The following is an 18,736-nucleotide window of genomic DNA, read 5'->3' as shown; positions in this document are numbered from 1 at the left end:
AGAAATGATGCGATATAATCATTATTTATCCGTGGTGCTAGCGTCCATCATCTATCAGCCAATCTGCGTTTTATTCAGGCAGCAGCGTGACAAGCCCCACGTACTTGGGAGTGGCGCTTTAGGAAGTTGTTGTCGGCCATTTTACAGAAGAACTATGGATTCAATATGTTAGAATGACAAAACCTTTTATGAGCTGTGATGCTGTGAGAGCTCTAATTGAGCCAGAAGCAACAAATCATCATCTTCTTACCACTTCCTGTCGTCTCCTTCATTGTTTCTGCCAGTAGTAACATCCATCTGTTCATCACATGACCCTTGTGATGCGAAAAAAGTGTTTTGTGAAATACATCTATTTCGATATAACTGAAAAACCATCTCATGCTAGAGCAAAAAAACCTTTTACCGAAAACATCAGTTTTCCCCAAAGTTGCTGTTTCCATTAAGCGAATTCATTTTCATAACTTGTGCAATTTTATGGCTAAAGGAAATGTAGCTAGTGTCCGTCTTGCTTACAGATGTTTTTTTTTGTCTCCGTGTGCGGCAGAGAGGGCTACATGGAGAAGTGTGTCATGAACAACTACTTTGGCATTGGCCTGGACGCCAAGATCTCTCTGGAGTTCAACAACAAGAGAGAGGAGCATCCAGAGAAATGCAGGTGAGACCCCAGGCTGGGCGATACATCGATTTTATCGATTAATCAAAGTTTTGGGTTTTGAAGATTTTATTCATGGAAAATCTGGATTTTTTTCAAACAATGCCCTGTTTGACGTTTGATAGCTGAGAGTGACGTCAGCATGCCCAAGGCTGCCATCTTGTTTTACAAGTGTTTTTTTTTTTTTTTACAGATTCTGTTTATTTGGACTTTGAACTCAGCTCAATTCTATGACAAAATATAAGAGTGAGGCCACAAATGTTTATTTTTATTTTCATTAAGTTACAGGAATACAGTGACAGTGAGATAATAAAGTCATATGACAATGAAATCAAAATAGTACGAGAAAAGAATCTTAATATTACCAGAACAAAGTTGTAATATTTGGACAGTGAAAAATTCCAATATGAAAAACAACATATGCAAAAAGAGTATCCACACTTTTTTCTCGTTCTTCTGGTAAAATTTCATCTTTCTTCTGCTAATATTATGACTATGTTCTCGTAATAAAAGCCACTTTTAAAAAATATTTTCTGTCATTTGTAATTTTGTTTTTTAGCTAGTCCTGTGGTCTGTAATTTCTGCGCTTCCTTTTCCTGACAGACTAATAAATTAAATACAAATGTTTTTCCTTGGCCTTATCAATAAAACAACTAATGCACCATCTACACCTTCCCAATCCAGGAGTCGTACGAAGAACATGATGTGGTATGGTGTTCTGGGCACCAAAGAGCTGCTGCAAAGAACCTACAAGAACCTGGAGCAAAAAGTGCAGCTGGAGGTGAGGACCCGATGGTGTTGTAATAGGCTTCAAAATGATTATTGAAAGTGTTTGATGGACGTTGAACCCTAGCATTAGCTATCATCTGCTTGCCGCGTGTCTTGGCGTGTTGCAGATCAGGCTGCCGTCGCTTGGACTCACTCCAAGTGTTCAGCGTACCGTACATGGTGGCTTTATCAGTGCAAGCGAAGCATCTGCACGCCACACAATGAGATTAAGTCATTTTATTTCGATGTCATTCCTGCAACATTTGAGTATCACTTGGGCAAGTCTCCTGCAGTACCCCACTAATTCGGCATGTGGGTTGCAAAATCGTATGGAGAGTTCATGGAGCGACGCTGCTGAAGCGACCTGAAGCCGAGCTTTACATTTTGCCCTGGTGTCTTCCAGTGTGACGGTCAGTACATCCCCCTGCCCAGCCTGCAGGGAATCGCCGTGTTGAACATCCCCAGCTACGCAGGCGGAACCAACTTCTGGGGCGGCACCAAGGAGGATGATGTGAGTACATTCACAGTAAAAACCACTCTGTTTTTCCTCCTTTGCCAGCTAATGAGTGCCGGCGCGGACGGACGCTGGTTTGACATGACCCTGACGTCCTGCAGGCCGGACCGCTACGTGGGCTTGTTTGTTAAATGCTCAAAGAACAATGGCTGCCCAAGGATTAAAGTGTCAGCTTTTGCAAACAGCCCCCGGAGAAGACACACTCACACACTCTGTGCTGTTATGTAAATGTGGTGCTGACGTATAAGGAGAAAAATTAATCCAAGAAAAGAACATGTTTCAAAATTGAAATAAATAATAATAATTTTTTAAAAAACTTTCAAAATAAAACTTTGAATTACTTCTCAATCCAAAAATACATTTTGAGAGTAAATCATAATGTGTATGCAAAAGATGAACCTGCATTGATGCAGTTTGTTATTTTTCCTTATTTTATTTTTTCAAATGATGTGAACGCTCTCTAGCTGAAAATGTGCAGAAGGACAACATTGTCAAATACAAAACATGGACGATTTAGATTTGAGGATAATTGAGAATTACATTTAAAAACAAACATTTTATAATATGTGATTCACTTCATATGACTCGGATTTAAATTTTAAGAATATTCCAATGTTTTGTCTGTTTGATGATCATTCTTTTTTTTCTATGAAAATGTTTTTATTTATATTCCAATCCCAGTAAATGTATTGTGTTACTTTTGAAGTGCATTTAAAAGGGTTGGCATTTATTTTAGTTAGCATTTCTAAATTTCTCATTTTGAATTTCGCTGATATTTTTCAACTTTTCAGTTTTCTAATGGATTTTTTATTGTTTTAAATACTGTATCATATTTCATTTTCAGATTTTAATGGTCTTGGTTTTATCTTTATGTATTTCTGCCTGTTCATGTTAGTCAATCACAATATATTGTTTCTAGCAACAAATAGGCTAGCATTAGCACTGCAGCACAGCTAGCTGCCAACGTCAGAAAATTAACTCCAGGAGTCAAGTAGAGAAGAACTGCTTTGGTAAATTTGAGTTTTACGGTCATTTAGTAAACCCAGGATGGTTTTTAATTTTTGTGTTTCCAAGGATGTTATTTAAAAACTTCCAGTTATGACCTATCAGTATAACACTTCGTAAGTAAACTGATTTACCTACCAACAGTAGATACTTTATGTACTTTACTTATGTAAAGTACATAAATGATCCATCTAAGGTGCCTGAATAAAAATGCACACCTGCAGTTGCAGCCATCTTAAAAAACCAAAGTACTTCATCTCTGCAGATTGATTTAGTATTTTTGCTGAGAAACATCTTCAAATGCAGCAGAGGCGTGCAGACACATCTCTCACATTGTACTGTGATGCTGTGCAGATCTTCTGCGCTCCGTCGTTTGATGATAAGATCCTGGAGGTGGTGGCCGTGTTCGGGAGCATGCAGATGGCCGTGTCCAGAGTCATCAAGCTGCAACATCATCGCATAGCCCAGGTGAGCAGCAACACGGACAACAGCGAGAACGACAGTGAGCGTCCTCCCATCTAACCCGCATCTCTGTCTGAATCAGTGTCGAACGGTGAAGATCACCATCCTGGGAGACGAGGGCGTTCCCATCCAGGTGGACGGCGAGGCCTGGATCCAGCCGCCCGGAGTTATCAAGATCCAGCACAAGAACAGAGCGCAGATGCTCACCAGAGACCGGGTGAGGGAGAGACGCTGGGTGATGTACAGGAGATGGAGACAGGAGATGTGGAAGAGATATGGGCAGGATGACACGGCTTAAAAATAAAATCTCCTGGTTTGTTTTCATACTTGATTCAATTTTCGATTTTAATCTTTTTTTTTTGTCATTTATTTTCTCAAAAAGAAATTAAAAGTGTCAGAAAATACGTTTAAAACGTGGATTTTTATACTGCAGAATTTTACTAAGTATTTTTTGTCTAGTTTCTAGGCCAAATATCTTATCACACTTGAAATAAGACAAAACTAACATACAAATAACTTTTCAGCAAGATATAGGAGCTTGTTTTAACTGAAAAATTCCTTGATGTTGATGAATAGTACTTGTTCCACTGGCACATTTTTTTCATGTTATTATGTAAGTGAAATAATCTGCCAGTGGAACTAGTACTTTTCATCAATATTAAGGAATTATTGACTTAAAACAATCTCCTATTTCTTGCTGAAAAATTACTAATGAATTAGTTTTGTCTTATTTCAAGCATACTAAGATATCTACACTAGAAACTACAAAAATACTTGGTAAGAGTTTAGGTATTTGCAGTGCTTCAATAATCCATTCTGTATGACAGAGTAATTATGAGAATATAGTCATAATCTTAGCACAATAAAGATGCAATTTTACCAGAACATATAAAAAGTAGGAGCAAAAATTTGTTTAAATTTTATGTTATTTTTTGTGTTGGAGTTCTCATAGTATTACTACTTAAATGACCTATTAGAGACCTATTAAGAGTTTATTCTTGTATTATTTCAATTTTATTGTCATGACTTCATTCCTGTAACGTTATGAACTTAGCCTGACCCTTATATTTTGTCATGACCTGAATCCAAAGTCCAAATAGATATAAACAGTAAAAAAACCCAAAAAACAACAACTTGTAAAACAAGATGGCCACACTAGTCTTGCTGACATCACTCTGAACTATGGGAACCCAAGGAGTGCTTTGATGAAAAAAGAAAATCCAGATTTCCCAAATCTTAAATCTTCAAAAACCAAAAATGTATTTAATGCTAGTATTGGTTTTATTGCAGCTCTGACTTATGCTGAATCTTTTCAAACTGTTTCCTGCAGGCGTTTGAGAACACACTGAAGTCATGGGAGGACAAACTGAAGTACGACAAGCCTCCCCTGCGGCCTCACCTCTACCCGCAGCAGTCTGTGGATCTGGCCACAGAGGAGGAGAACGCCCTGATGCAGATGTGCGCCCGGGCGGCCGAAGAGCTCATCACAAGGTAGGAACGCTTGATCCAGAATGTCAGGTCCGAATCCACAGCCCTGGCTCCGGTCCTGTAAGCGCTCTCTCCATGTGGCTGCAGGATATGCGAAGCTGCAAAAACCAACGGGCTTTTGGAGCAGGAGCTGGCTCATGCTGTTAACGCCGCGTCTCACGCCATCAACAAAATGCACCCCAAGTTCCCAGAGGTAAGCAGCTAACACAACCAGGACAGCACATTACTACAGTCTGTTTTAAAACAGCGTATTTAAAGCTGCACTATGTAACTTTTACTAAAAATAAATTTTTTTACGTATTTGTAAGAAATACGACATACAGTAGATAAATGTGACTAAATCAAGCTCCTGTGCCTTCTCCCAGTGCTAACTAGAAACAACCAATCAGAGCCTGAATGAGGGTCTTAGTGCTGTCAATCATGCCTATTTGCATGTCGTGCCCCCTCTCACCCACTCCTCCTTAATTAGCATAACCACCAATGATGGTGAATAAATGGTTTTCCTGTAATTTTGAACTGTTTCTCCACCGTTAGCATATTTAACAGCGCGTTCACAAGATTGATTGATAGCAGTAAGACCCGCCTCCTGGCTCTGATTGGTTGATTTTGACCCGGAGGTGTGTTTCTTCAGACGGCAGTAGCAGTTCAGGGAGGAGGTGGAGGAGATCGATTATCTGTCTCATAACAAACTGTCACTGTTATAACAAATATATAAAATAACATGCTGCAACTTTAAAGCTAAACTGCGCCTCTTTTTTACTCCAGCCATGTTTCTCATGTTTCTACACTGCAAAGACACAAAATGTTACTCAGTATTTTTGTCTAGTTTCCAGTGCAAATATCTTTCTGCGTTTAAAATAAGATAAAACTAACTTACAAGTAATTTTTCAGCAAAATATAGGAGTTTGTTTTGAATCAATAATTCCTTAAGGTTGATTAAAAAAAAAGTATTATTTCCACTGGCAGATTATTTAACTTGTAACAGGAAACATGTGTTGTTGCTCATGTTGAGGATGTTTAATGAACCGTTTATTGTGTGTCGTGAGCCTCACCACCGGTTGTGTTCCTTCTCCAGAGTCTGACGAGGAACACGGCTATCGAGGTGGCGAGCACCGTCAAGGCGCTCCACAACGAGACCGAGTCTCTTCTGTTGGGCCGAGTCTCTCTGGTTAGTTCTGGAATTGATTGTCTTCTATATATACTGTATACATACTGTAGATATATAATGTTTTGGTTTGACCAAAATTCCAAGTTGTATTGCTTTTAAAAAAAAAACAAAAAAAAAAGTTGACTTCTCCTGCTTCTGGCAGCAACTAGACCCGCCTGAGGAGGAGCAGCTGTCCAGTGCTTTGCAGAGTCTGGATGTTGAACTGGGCAAACTGGGAGAAATCCCCTGGCTCTACCACATACTGCAGCCCAACGACGAGGAGGTAAGCAGCCTCTGCTCCCACTTCTCACAGCTGAGACAGGTCTGCTCATGTACACAGACGTAAACAAAAGACAATGTTAACAAACAGGGTAGGGAAGTAGGTGAACCCTTCGTCTAAAACAAATAACCATTACAATCCGTACGCAACATGTAAATCCAAACAGAAATTGAAGTTTATCTCACTCTTTAGTTATAGATGTCAAAATAAAATTGGTAGAAACTGTTCTTATGTTGCAAAAACAGCCAAAGTCCTCTTAAAAACTGAAAATATAAATCTGTAAAGGAGATAAAAAATATTATTCAGCAAAGACTAATCCTAGAGCCATTAAAAACATGTTTTAGTTTTTTTTGTGGTTTTTTTAGAGATTTTTTGCTTTTATGTTTTCACTGTTAAAAATGAGCCTTTTATTGAAACTAGTTTGAGTGGAAATCAACATCCAAAAACATGGAACTGGCCTCTTTGCCACTCTGAGTAATTACAGTTACGCATTCATGCCAGCAGGTGGCGTAGCCTAAAATAAGCATGAAATACTTAGTGTACCAAAAGAAATGTACTAAACCTTAAAAGGTTTACTGTGTAAATCCTGTTAACAACGTCAGAGCATTTTTTCCATTATATCTTAGCTTAAGCTAGATTTGTTCACCATAAGATTTAGTCATGTTAGAAATTGTTTTTAACAGGTGATATATATATATATATTTGTCAACCTTTTATCCAGCTGAAGTTTCTGTAACTTTCTATCTCAGGGATCCATCTTAACCCAGTTAGTGTGAGTCTGGTCCTTAAGTCTTGGTCAGTGTCAGTCTGACACCTTGAGGCAACAGTGACACATTACAACCCGGTTCTAATGAAAACAGAACCAAATAGCAAGACTGTGAACTCTTTATAGTCGAGCTTATTTTAGCTAACGGTTATTTTAATAATTGATTGCTCTATTCATTATTCTGGCAAGTAATCGGTGAAAAAAATTACATATTCTGCAAATTTTTCTTTTGACCACTTATGCCTATTTTATACAGTATATGTTTTCAAATGTGCAAAACAAATAAGCCAATTCCTTTTTAAGAAAGAAAATAAACATTTTCTTTCTTAAAATGCAATCACAGCATTTCTTTAGTGAACACTTAACCATTTATAACAAAGAATTCATCTGACAACTGGCTTTTTTGTGTCTGTACTCAAGTTAATGATTATTCGATTATTAAATTAGTTGATTATTTCAATAGTCAATTCATCAATCGATTAATCGTTTCAGCCCCAGTATGGTTTACATTTGTGTCCAGCATTAAAAACTGGAATTCTTGAAAACTGCTGGACATCCCTAGCATTTAGTTTTTCTCTAAAACTAATGTACCTTTGCAGGTTATTTTAAAATGTAAAGTTTCAGCTTTGACTTTCTGATTAGTGCAAGCCACTTCCTTCATAAATCACAAGATATGTTACTGTAATAAAAAAAAAATTTTTTTAAACTTCTTTGTCAAAATGGCCACATTTGGTTGATCATGATTGATTTTCCAAAAACAATAAAAAAATAAGACATCAAAGTGCCATGAATACTTTTTATAGTCACTAGCTGCGTTTCCATTGACCAAATAATTGCGGCAATTGGACTTAAGAAAACAAACACGACAATTTCAAAAAGGCTTTGCACTAGGATGAGGTGGCTTTTCAGCTATATCGAAATTAGTATGTTTCGTAAAACTGCAATGGAAACACTTTCTCACATCACACAAGTCATGTGATCAACAACCAGATGTTACTGGCAGAAAAAGACGAAGAAGAAGAAGATAGGAAGTGGCAGGAGGATGACGCCGCAGCATGTTTTTGAACAACTTATCACATGTGATTGTGATTGCATTTCTTATTCAACAGAAACACTGCAATTGCAAAATGTTGTTTTTTCGACATTAGCGTAATATCGTCAATGTTTTGCTCTCACATTTGTAACGGAAGCACAGCTAGTGTATGCTGCGGCCATTGATTGGGAAAAGGCTGCATCAGGCCCCATAAAGACAATGTTTCACGGTGCAGCTCCCCCATCTAATTCACGAAGCGTTACCATGATTTTGCTGCTAGTCTTGCTAAAATGTAGCATTGCTCCAGAGAACAAGAGAGTTGAGTAGCTAAATGAAAGGCTATAGGTTGACTGTGCTTATGTACCAGGACCCCTCTCTGGGTTACGGCAAGAGGAACAGTCGCAGCAGCGTGTTCCGCATAGTGCCCAAGTTCAAGAAGGAGAAGGCCGCCAAGAAGACGAGCCCTCAGTCAGGTAGGGGCGCTCGCACCGTCACCTCTCTGAGCAGACACATGTACCTACAGCTGCTCAGGAAGGGTCAAAGGTCAATTAGCCCCGAAGCATAACATGGTGTTTTGGAGGCCGCGTTGCTTCCTTTAGATAAGGACATGCATGAAGTCGACACGTAGAGGTGGAAATGCTTGGTGACGGCGTGTGGTTGAGGTGTTACATCCCGAACCATCAACCTGCACCCCCACCCCTTCATTCATGCTCCCGTCCGGGTTTGTGGAAGAGCGGAGGTGATCCGGTTGTAGCTCGTCAGGCTGGATCAGTTGTCCAGATGGGTTGGGGGGGAGGGGGGTTGGATCTTCCTGTCACCGCAGGCTGAACTTCCTGCAGACCACTCAGGCTTCTGCCTCCTCTCTCCTCCTCCGTCTTCTGTGTCCCAACCCCAGTTGATGCTAAGCCTGTTGCAATAATCAATAAATCAGTTAATCTCATGATGAATTAAAAAAACATTTGCATGGTTCAGCGTTGTTCTCCTTTCTCTCTCTCTTTCTACCAAACACTAGATGCCTGAAAGTCTTCAGTCTGGTACTTTGGTCTCAATTTGTCCCTTTTTAAAAAAAAAAATCTGTTTAGTTTGCAAAGACTTGAGCGTCCAATTTGTTTGTTCCTTTTAGGTGTTTTCTTTATTTATTTTGAATATTTAAAATGTCTTCCAGTTTCAGTATTAACCCCATAACTGGTGACGAAAAAGGCAGAGTATTCAAACACTAGATTTGTCCCATGGATAGGATACCGCCAGTTAACGGGTTAAATGTTAGTTAGCAGGTGAACTTGCATTATTATGGCATTATGACTATATTAATTGAAAATAGTCTCAAGACAAGAATATTATCGTTTATCACAATAACTACTGGGACAATTTGTTATTGTGACAGGCCTAGTTGAAGCATGACCTCCTCCTTCACCTGTACTCACCCCAAACTCTCACCTGAAACAGAATGCATCCTTCTTACCACCTATCAGCCTCTTCATCCTTTCCCTGCCAAACCGCCGCCACTGCATTTCTCTCCATCCTTCCTCTCTTCCTCATCTGTAATTTACCAGTTTGAGCCCATCTGTGAGCTTTTCTGTGTGTGGGGGTGTGCACTGGGCGTGTGTGTGTGTGCTTGTTTGTGACACCATCTCCATACGTGTGTGTGCGTGTGTGAGAAAGATCCTGGGTGAAATGAGTCAGAGATTCAGGTGAAGTGGTACCTGTGAGGCGCTCTGAGCCCCGCTCTGCTCTGCTTTGTGTGTGTGTGTGTGTGAGTAGTGGAGAGGTGGGGCACAGAGGAGGTGGGCGTCTGGCTGGAACAGCTGAGTCTCGGGGAGTACAGAGACACCTTCATACGGCATGACATCCGAGGCTCAGAGCTGCTGCACCTGGAGAGGAGGGACCTAAAGGTAATCACACACACACACACACACACGCACACACTGGTGTTTACAGCTCATAGTGAGTCCAACAATCAGCTCTTCCTGTCTCCTGTCGGTGTGCTGCTTCTCTATGGCTCTGTGGCCTGTCCCATGTCTCCCTGCTGCATCGCTCTGCTTGGCTTCCACTGTCTGGTGTTGCTCGGTGATAAGACCTGCTAACCCACTAACGCTGTGTTTACTGACCAGGAGGGAAGCAGAAGACACTGGGGGGGTGGGAGGGGATTCAAGCCTAGGTTGAGTGACTTGTTGAAGACCACAATCTGATGACCTGTGATGTTTAAAGGGGCAGTTTTGAGTAAAATCATCTTTTTTGAGCTTCACATCATGTTATAATGTTTTTCGCTCATCAATAACATACCTGGAGTGTTGCCTTGACTCTTTCATGGATGCCTGAGAAATCCTTCATGGCAACAATTCAGCTGTGCAAAACGTGCAAAACGACTGGTTGGACCGAGCACCGCCTTCGAGCTCCTCCTAAAACACAAAGATGTATCAACACATCAAATTTAGCATGCACCAATAATGTAAGGGTGTTTCTGTTAAATATCTGACAGCCAGATGACTGTTTTTTACTTTTGACCAATTCATATTTTTTCATTTACAGGTTTATTGTGTTTTAAGTCTCTGTTAAATAACTGATTGTAATTGCGTCACTGCACTGAATGAAAAATGTCTTATAGGATTTTTGTTTGTGCTCTACTTCTGTTTAAATTCTTTAGTGTACAAACTAAATTATAATTCACACTCGAAAGTGTTTTTGTATTATTATCTTGTGTATAAATAACTGAGTTTCTCTCTTCTAAAAGGGCCTTTAGTCTGGTGTGTGATCCTTCCTGCTTGAAAAACCTTCAAAATACAAAAAACAAACCTTTCAGGTTTGGATAAAAATGGGGGGAAAGAGATTATTTCATATCCAACTGTTAAAAGATGAAAATACATGTGCTTGTGAATAAATCCCTGCATCAGTCTAGGATGTGTCAGAGAAATAATAAACTGATGCTTATTGTTTCTCATGTTTATTGTTTTAATCTGATGCTGATACACATTATGAGTATTTAAGCAATGTATATCCAAATAAAAAAAAAAGTTGAGTTAAAAATTTACAGAATTTTTTACTTTAAATGTCCTGGATTGGACAATTTTGAGTCTAGAAACTTTGCAATGTTCTATCCAAAAATGACTGGGGATCAAGAAAAGCACTCAATTCTAGCTTGTACTTTCTAGTTCATGAAATGTGTCAATAGCTGCGTTTCCTTTATGAATGTACACAAAACTTTGTCGATGTTCCACTATTGTAAAAAACTCCACAATTTCAGAATTCCAGTGTTTTCATTAAACAAGAAACGTGATCAAAATCACATGCAAATCAGTTTGTTCACGCAGTAAGTCATTAAGAAACATGCCTCCCACTTCCTGCCGTTTTTGTCTTTTCCGCCGGTGGTAACATCCGGCTGTTGGTCATGTGACTCACGTGATGCAAGAAAGGTTTTCCACTGCACTTTTGTGAAAAATACAAATTTTGATGCAGATGAAAAACCACCACATCCAATCGCAAAAACATTTTAAGTTTTTTTTTTTTTTTTTGTAATTGGCATGTTTCCATTAAGCTAATTTTTGGAATTCCTATTTTTCAATTTTACGGTCCATGGAAACGCAGTCATTGTTGCAGAGCAGGTCTTCCTTTGTTCTATAGTGGTAGTGTTTTGCAACTTTACACACACAATAGGAAATAGGAACCATAGAAATCCCTAACAACTCCTCATACTGGCTTGTGTTTGGTCACAGTGCTTGACTTCTTCTGTTTTGTCTCTCTGTTGGATCTCAGGATCTGGGGATATCGAAGGTGGGTCATATGAAGAGAATCCTCCAGGGAACTAAGGAGCTGGCCAAGGTCTCCATGGTCGACCTTTAACCTGGAAGCAATAATTGCCAGAGACGGGGAAGCCACACATTCCCCCCTAACGTGGGAGTTTGGGAGCACCTTAGGCAGACAGCGAGAGAGAGGAGACGAGTATTCAAGTCGAGCCGGCTTTAACTGCTCCGCCATGAGCGCCTTCGTGACGGTGCGGACGGGACCAGGACGTGCTGGTGTGCCTGCGTGTGTGTGTTTGTGCTGCGGTGCCAACATGACAGTCCAGAAAGCTGAGGAAAGTTCAAAATGGAAGTCAAGAAAATTCATAGCAACAAAAAAAAAAAGCCATTTCAGAGTTAATAACCACTCAAGCACACTATCAGGTATGCAAGAATCCATATTAATAACTAGTTGTCTGATGAACTAGTAGCATAAATAAGACTTCCATGAGTTCGGGGTTCACTTTTAGTTGGAGTTGAGCTTGAACTGCAGATGATTCTTGAGCATTAAAGCAACCGTCAGGATTCTGCCGAAGCAGAAAAACAAACATCTCCATCTGCCATCGGGTCGCGGTCGCATGCTACGCTTGCTAAACTTTTAAGTATCTTTAACTGCATGATTAGTGTCTTGATTTTTTGGTGTGCAAGATAACACTTGAAGAAGTTTTACATGTCTTATTAAGTATTACGATGCCATTTGTTACTACTGAAACCAAGATGGTGTGCTTTTTTCCCCTCTCTCGCTCGATTTAATTTATTTTTACTAGCATGACTATGACGTGTCAAAGATTTCTGTCAAGTGCCATACTTTCGGTTATTTGTTGTAAAACGTGCTTTACGGCAGTCACCATAGAAAGATGAATGACGAGGTAAGAATTGGTGGAGTTGTTGTCCGTGGATGTGAAAACAGAACCAAAGTGAATGTTGGAGGAAAACCTGATGATTTTGTTTCGAGGACCGCGAGGGGTCTCACTTCCGCTCAGACTGGGATTAACGGTTTCCAAGGAGACGCTGCTGGTCAGGGGCCAGACAAATATATTATAGGGTTGTTCAGTTTTTTTTTTTGTTTTGCTTTTTTTTGTTAGGAATACCTTAAAGGCACTTTTCACATATTGCTTTATGCAAGTGCAAATCCTCATATCATTACATACAATAAAAACAACAACAACAAAAAATCACCTCAACTTTGTATCTTTTGGCAGTTTTAACTAATGCAAGATAGCAATTAGGTAACCAGTTTTGAATATGTAACAAAGCAGTTGATCTTCTATTTCCACGTTGATAGAAACTTTTTCCTGTTAGTTTATTTAAGGTTGATGGCATTACAGGGTATATTTCTAGATGTGATGCTAGGTTTGTACATACTTATGCACTGTACATACGGTAAACAAGTGGATGCAAACGATGTTTGTAAGTGTTGTAGCCTTATGCATTTTGTAGTTTTGCTGACTTGGCATGCTTTCGTGAAGAGCTCCCCCTTTTGGACAAAGTGTGAAACACCTTAAACAGTCGTGCATTGCTGATTTTGTTTTGCTCTCTTGTACATGTTGACTTTGTTGTAATCTGATGATGGTGCAATATCGGATCTCTTGTTTTGTTTCTCTCTCTTAAACTTTGCAAAATGATCTCTATCTATGGGGGGGAAAACTTCTAAAACGTGTGTTTTTATTTATGTTTATGGTTTTTTGTTTCTATATTTTGTTAGTCTGGGAGAATTTTTAAAGTTCGACCCCACAGCTGTTTCTTACATGGTCCAGACTTCTTCCAGTGGTTGATTTGTTTGTAGATTCGCTCCTTTGTGCTTCCAAGATGATACTCTTAATAAGACTGTCTGTGAATGGATTGACTAGGCAGACGTGACTGTTGTGTTATCACGTATCATAATGTTTGTTTGTGAATTTGTGTGCACAGACAGTCAGTAGCCTGACATGCAAGCAGTTGTATAAGTTCAGCTGCAAAATAATCCTTATTTTTACCTCTTTTTTTTTTTGGCTTTTTTTTCAAAAACGAATCAATATTTTGCAGGTTATGACACCTTATTAGATTTGCACATTCATGTGCAAATCTAATATATTGTATCCGTCCCTTCATTTCAGGCCTATAAGACATTATGAAAGAACAGAGGAAGACAGACGATAAAGCTTGTTTTATTTCTTCCAATACAAACTGACATTTGATAACTGAGGCTAGGGAATAATAGTTGGTTAATTTTAGCTTTGCAGTAGCTGAGTTTCCATCACAAATGTGCGTGAAACTTTGTTTGTATTTCGCTGAAATCAAGTTGCAGTTGCCGTGTTTCCACTAAATAAGACACACAATTAGAATCCCACGTGAATAAGATTCTTCACGCCATGAGTCATTAAAAAACATTCTGCGCCATCATCCTCCTGCCACTTCCTGTCATCTTCTTTGTCATTTCCGCCAGTAGTAATATCTGGTTGTTGATCACATGACTCGTGTGATGCGACAAAAGTGTTTCCATTGCAGTTTCATGAAATACACTAATTTCAATACAGCTGAGTAACCACCTCATCCTAGCTCAAAAGCTTTTCTTTTCGAAAAACTTGAGCTTTTTCAAAATTGTAGCGTTTCCATTAATTGAATTTATTTTTGCTATCCCAATTTGCGCAGCTATATGATCAATGGAAACGTAGCTAGTGTAGCCCTTTAAGTTGATATTACACTTGCAGTTACTGTGCTATTCATACCACTTGGTGCCACAACCTTCAATGTATTTCATGTGGTGAATTGACAGCGAAGGATGCATGACTTTCAGTTGTTTCTGATAAGTGTGGCATGCATTACTATTTCTCCTTCTTGAGTCAATATTCATGGAGAACCTAAAGATTCAAAATCTTGCAAATTCTTCTTATCAAAACAACTCAAACTGTCAAATTGGATGGAGAAATTTTTTTAAACCTCCAATTTTTAAATCTTGGATTTAGCTGGGGACTTTTGCTAGGCTGTCTTAGCACATGAATTTACCTAGATCTAAGCATTGTCACCTTAGATGTGTCTTCTGACAAACTCTCACCTCTCAAGTCTTTGGCAGTTATTTCCCCGTCTCGATCCATCTTTTCATCAACTATGGCTAGTTTCTCTATCCAGGCTGATGAAAACATCGCCAATCCATGATGCTGCCACCACCTTGTTTCACTATGGGGTTGGTGTTTTCAGTATTGTTAGCTTTCAACACATATATGCCAAACAGCTCCGAGCAGTTTGGTAAAGTTTTTACTCTTAGCTTACTTTTGTGGGAAATTGGTTGCATGTTATTTTATTTAGAGGCATCAGACTATAAAGGGGTGAGTAAAAATGCATGCAACACTTTCTAAATTTTTATTCATATGAGAAATAACTGCTAAAAGACAATCATTTTCATTTTCTTTGCACTCTGCAGTTATGTGCTCCTGAGCGTTGGTTCGCCACATAAAATCTTATTAAGAGGCATTGAAGTTTGTGGCAGAAATGTAATTAACCATGTAAAATCCTTAACAGTATGAACTGTTTTGTAAAGTACTTTCTGCATTTAATGTAGGTGCAAAACATAACAAACTGGTTCAACTTTTCTGTTTCGAGGGACCGCGCGTCCCCAAAAAGTGGCTGGAACGCACCACCGTGTGTCATCTGTAACATCCCACAAGGGGGCGATCTAACACACGTCAACTCCCAAAGCAGGCAGCTGAAGCTCGACAGTTTCTTACAGCGACAATCAGTTGGTTGACTGTGGAGCTCCTCACTTATTTGAACACAAAATCGAACCAGATTTAATCTATAAAGACATAAATATGTGTGCTATTTTCTTATCATGCTGCCAAAGATATTTGTTTTATGAGAACTGACATCCCATTGCAGTGCTGGTTCTTGATAAGCGATCACTTATAGCCTCTCTGTACCGCCGGACACCAGGCGAGTTCTGAAAAACTCCGTCGCCGTTTTAGACCAGAGAGTTCTCCACTTTCCTATGTCCTAACAGTGGAAGTCAGTCACCACTGTCCTCCCATGGTGGGTTTCCCACTGGTCTGTAAATAATGCTGCAAACTGCCTGGTTTTTTTTTTTACCAAAACCAACTGAACCCACGCGGATCTGAAAAAGACAAATGAACACGTCGTCCTTTTTTTGCTGTGCGCGTGCTTGTGTGTGTGTTTTTTTTAAGTGACGGGAGAAAAGAAAAGTGAGTTTAATTTGTTTACATTATGTTTACAATGGCACAGGTTTCCTTTGTAAGACTCTATATGTAGCTACAGACAATATGTGTATATTTATTGTCTAAGGTTTAATGATATAACGTGTATTGTGTTTTCACAGTTGGAATATAATGTTACAGTTCTCACCTGTATTACTTATCTGGATGATTTTGGTAAAGTAGTTGATCATTTTTATGACTACTATAAGTGACTGTTTTCTGTGCCTTTTTATGGTTAGAATGCATGGTTACCTATTTATTACAATTTGGAGTCACTGAGATGTGTATTTTTGTATTCGGAATAAATAAATGATTCAACCCTTGTTGTACATTTGAAGGTGCCTTGAAACAGGCCACCTGTTCATATCTCTCTTCTTCAATAAAACCAAATACATATGCAGTGTGTTTCTGTCTCCTTCTGGTGCGACACATGACCAGGACAATAATTAATGTTTTGTTTATTATTATTATTATTATTATTATTATTGTTATTATAGAAGTAGAACTAGCAAGTCATGCTCTAGATGTTGCAGATATCAGCTGCTTTAAAGATACAGTCCACTGGGCTGTATTCTTTTTTTAACAAATATAATCTGACAATTAAAACACAGGTAGATGACAGTGTGTGGGTTAACATTGCTTCACAGAGTTTTTAAAAAGTATGCTTCAGAAAAAAAAAACCCCACCTTGTTCTGTTTCGTTTGTATTTGAGTTGATGACATCACAAGAGGTACAAAACTGGAGCTGATCAGCTGCCATTGTTGGACTCTGTCACAGTCTAGTGTCTTGACAATTCAATAGATCAATTTTGACGCCTTTCAAAAGTCGACCAATCATTTTTAGTGAAATGGCCTTAGCCCCGCCCACTATTGTTATTATACAAGCAGAGTATAATAACAATAGCAGAGTACAAGCAAAGCTGAGAAATAAAATGTTTAGATTAGTATTATGTAATAAAGATCAGCTTGAGCTTTGCATCATGTTATAATGTTATTCCCTCGACTTACCTGAAGTGTTGCTTTGATTCCCTATTTCACGTTTGAGAAATCATTTAATCTCAAAAGAACTCTGATCAGTTGCCTGTTACTTTATGCTGTGTAATCAGAATCATTAGATGAAATCTTTCTTTAGGTCCCAGTGTTGGCTCTTCACAGACATGTCTTTTTTTTTTCTTCTAATTTCCAAGAAGCTAAAACCCACCACAGAATCTGTTGAAGTTTTAAATAGTTTCAGTGTTGATGTGCCGACGGTAAGCAAAATTTTCCCTAAAATGTGGTTTTGGGAGGGATGGAGTGGAGGGAGGAGGGAAGGAGTATATTTCCAAGGTAAATTAAAAACAGACTTCATCACTGTGACAATACAACTGGAAACAAGCTTGTGAAGGTAGGCACAGTCTCTCCGAATTAAAAAAATAAAATACATGTCTGGACAAAACAAAGCAAAAAAAAAAAATCCTCTGGTTCCAGTATGTCAAATACATAAAATACTCAGCTAAATATTTGTAGTTTAGGTCTCTGTCTTGTGGGTCTCCTGGCTGTTTCTTTCTCTCACCTTCACCATGTCTTGGTAGGTTTGCAGTTGCACCAAGCTTTCATTCTCAAACGATTAATCAGTTCTCTGGGACATGATATTGATCTATAACCTAACCCTACTTTAAACTCCTCCGTCTGTGCTGTGTTCTTCATGCTGCTGTTTGTTCTTTAACTCTTCTGAGGTGATTAAAGAACAGCTGGATTTATAATGACATCCAATCACATACATATCCAGGCTATGCCCTTTTTCAGAATTTTATTTGTAAAACGAAAAGAAAAATCTTGAAACTCTCCTTTGTTCCATTGATGCTCTATCCACTTAACACCCCAATAAAACACATTGACATTTCTGGTTAAAACTAAGTGTGAAGATGTTTAAGGGGTGTGAATAATTGTGTCAGTCACTGCACAGAAAGAGAGATTACAGGAGAAAAACCTGAGTGTGGAATATGGTAGGATTATCCACTACATGTGGATGCTTACATCATCACTGTTTGACTTGTGTGCAGTCAGAGTACATGAATTGTCACACACACTAAGTAGCAGAGTAAATGTTAGCCAATTTTGAGACTAAAGTAAAATACGCAGCACTGAACACTTTTAAACCACCCTTAATGTCTTTGCTAATCTACTTCCCAGCAGCTAGATTTTATATTTTTTAGTTTACCTCAAAGTTTGTTTCATGTAGCTCTTCTTGCTTGTAGTTAAGTCTATGTAGCAAGTTCATAAAAAAGGAAAACAATATATATATATATATATATATATATATATATATATATATATATATATATATATATATATATATATATATAGGAGAATTCCAATGCAGCTTTATTCTTTTTTGTATTCTAAGTGATTAAATGTATTGCCTCGCGTATTAACCCTTCATGTAGATGTATTATTCACAAAATATTACGAATAAAAATGAACAGTGCTGAAGCTGAGTGACGTACACTCACACAAGTTGCCATGTTTCAGTACGCGAGTAATTCTACTTTTTTATATACTCCTCAAATTCTCGATTTTTGATTATTTTTGTCCTACAGAGTGCGACATCTTTTTTGTATCTGGGTTCTACTTGTGATGCCTGACTTTTGTTTTCATGGGAAGACTATGGAAAGACTGC

The 18,736-nt window shown here is 38.6% G+C and overlaps 1 protein-coding gene across 7 annotated transcripts in view; it reads left to right on the top strand.

Moving 5' to 3' along the window:
- dgkh (diacylglycerol kinase, eta) overlaps positions 1 to 13,842 on the top strand; it is a 65,198-nt gene extending 51,356 nt beyond the window's left edge. For 4 of the 7 annotated variants that reach the window (XM_032566993.1, XM_032566995.1, XM_032566999.1 and 1 more), the window contains 12 exons: positions 545 to 655; positions 1,337 to 1,433; positions 1,824 to 1,931; positions 3,294 to 3,407; positions 3,484 to 3,618; positions 4,732 to 4,892; positions 4,977 to 5,082; positions 5,965 to 6,057; positions 6,200 to 6,319; positions 8,483 to 8,588; positions 9,877 to 10,007; positions 11,866 to 13,842. In XM_032566993.1, the coding sequence (XP_032422884.1) occupies positions 545 to 655; positions 1,337 to 1,433; positions 1,824 to 1,931; positions 3,294 to 3,407; positions 3,484 to 3,618; positions 4,732 to 4,892; positions 4,977 to 5,082; positions 5,965 to 6,057; positions 6,200 to 6,319; positions 8,483 to 8,588; positions 9,877 to 10,007; positions 11,866 to 11,952 (1,369 nt within the window). In that variant the 3' untranslated portion in view covers positions 11,953 to 13,842. Of the gene's footprint in view, positions 1 to 544; positions 656 to 1,336; positions 1,434 to 1,823; positions 1,932 to 3,293; positions 3,408 to 3,483; positions 3,619 to 4,731; positions 4,893 to 4,976; positions 5,083 to 5,964; positions 6,058 to 6,199; positions 6,320 to 8,460; positions 8,589 to 9,876; positions 10,008 to 11,865 lie in introns of all 7 variants that reach the window. The other 3 variants (XM_032566994.1, XM_032566997.1, XM_032566996.1) reach the window with 3 other exon arrangements.
- The last annotated feature ends 4,894 nt before the right edge of the window (positions 13,843 to 18,736 follow it).

Source organism: Xiphophorus hellerii, chromosome 7 (genome assembly GCF_003331165.1).
Source record: "Xiphophorus hellerii strain 12219 chromosome 7, Xiphophorus_hellerii-4.1, whole genome shotgun sequence".
NCBI classification, from domain to species: domain Eukaryota; kingdom Metazoa; phylum Chordata; class Actinopteri; order Cyprinodontiformes; family Poeciliidae; genus Xiphophorus; species Xiphophorus hellerii.
Note: the sequence above shows the minus strand (reverse complement) of the source record. Positions and strands in the feature narration are given on the sequence as shown.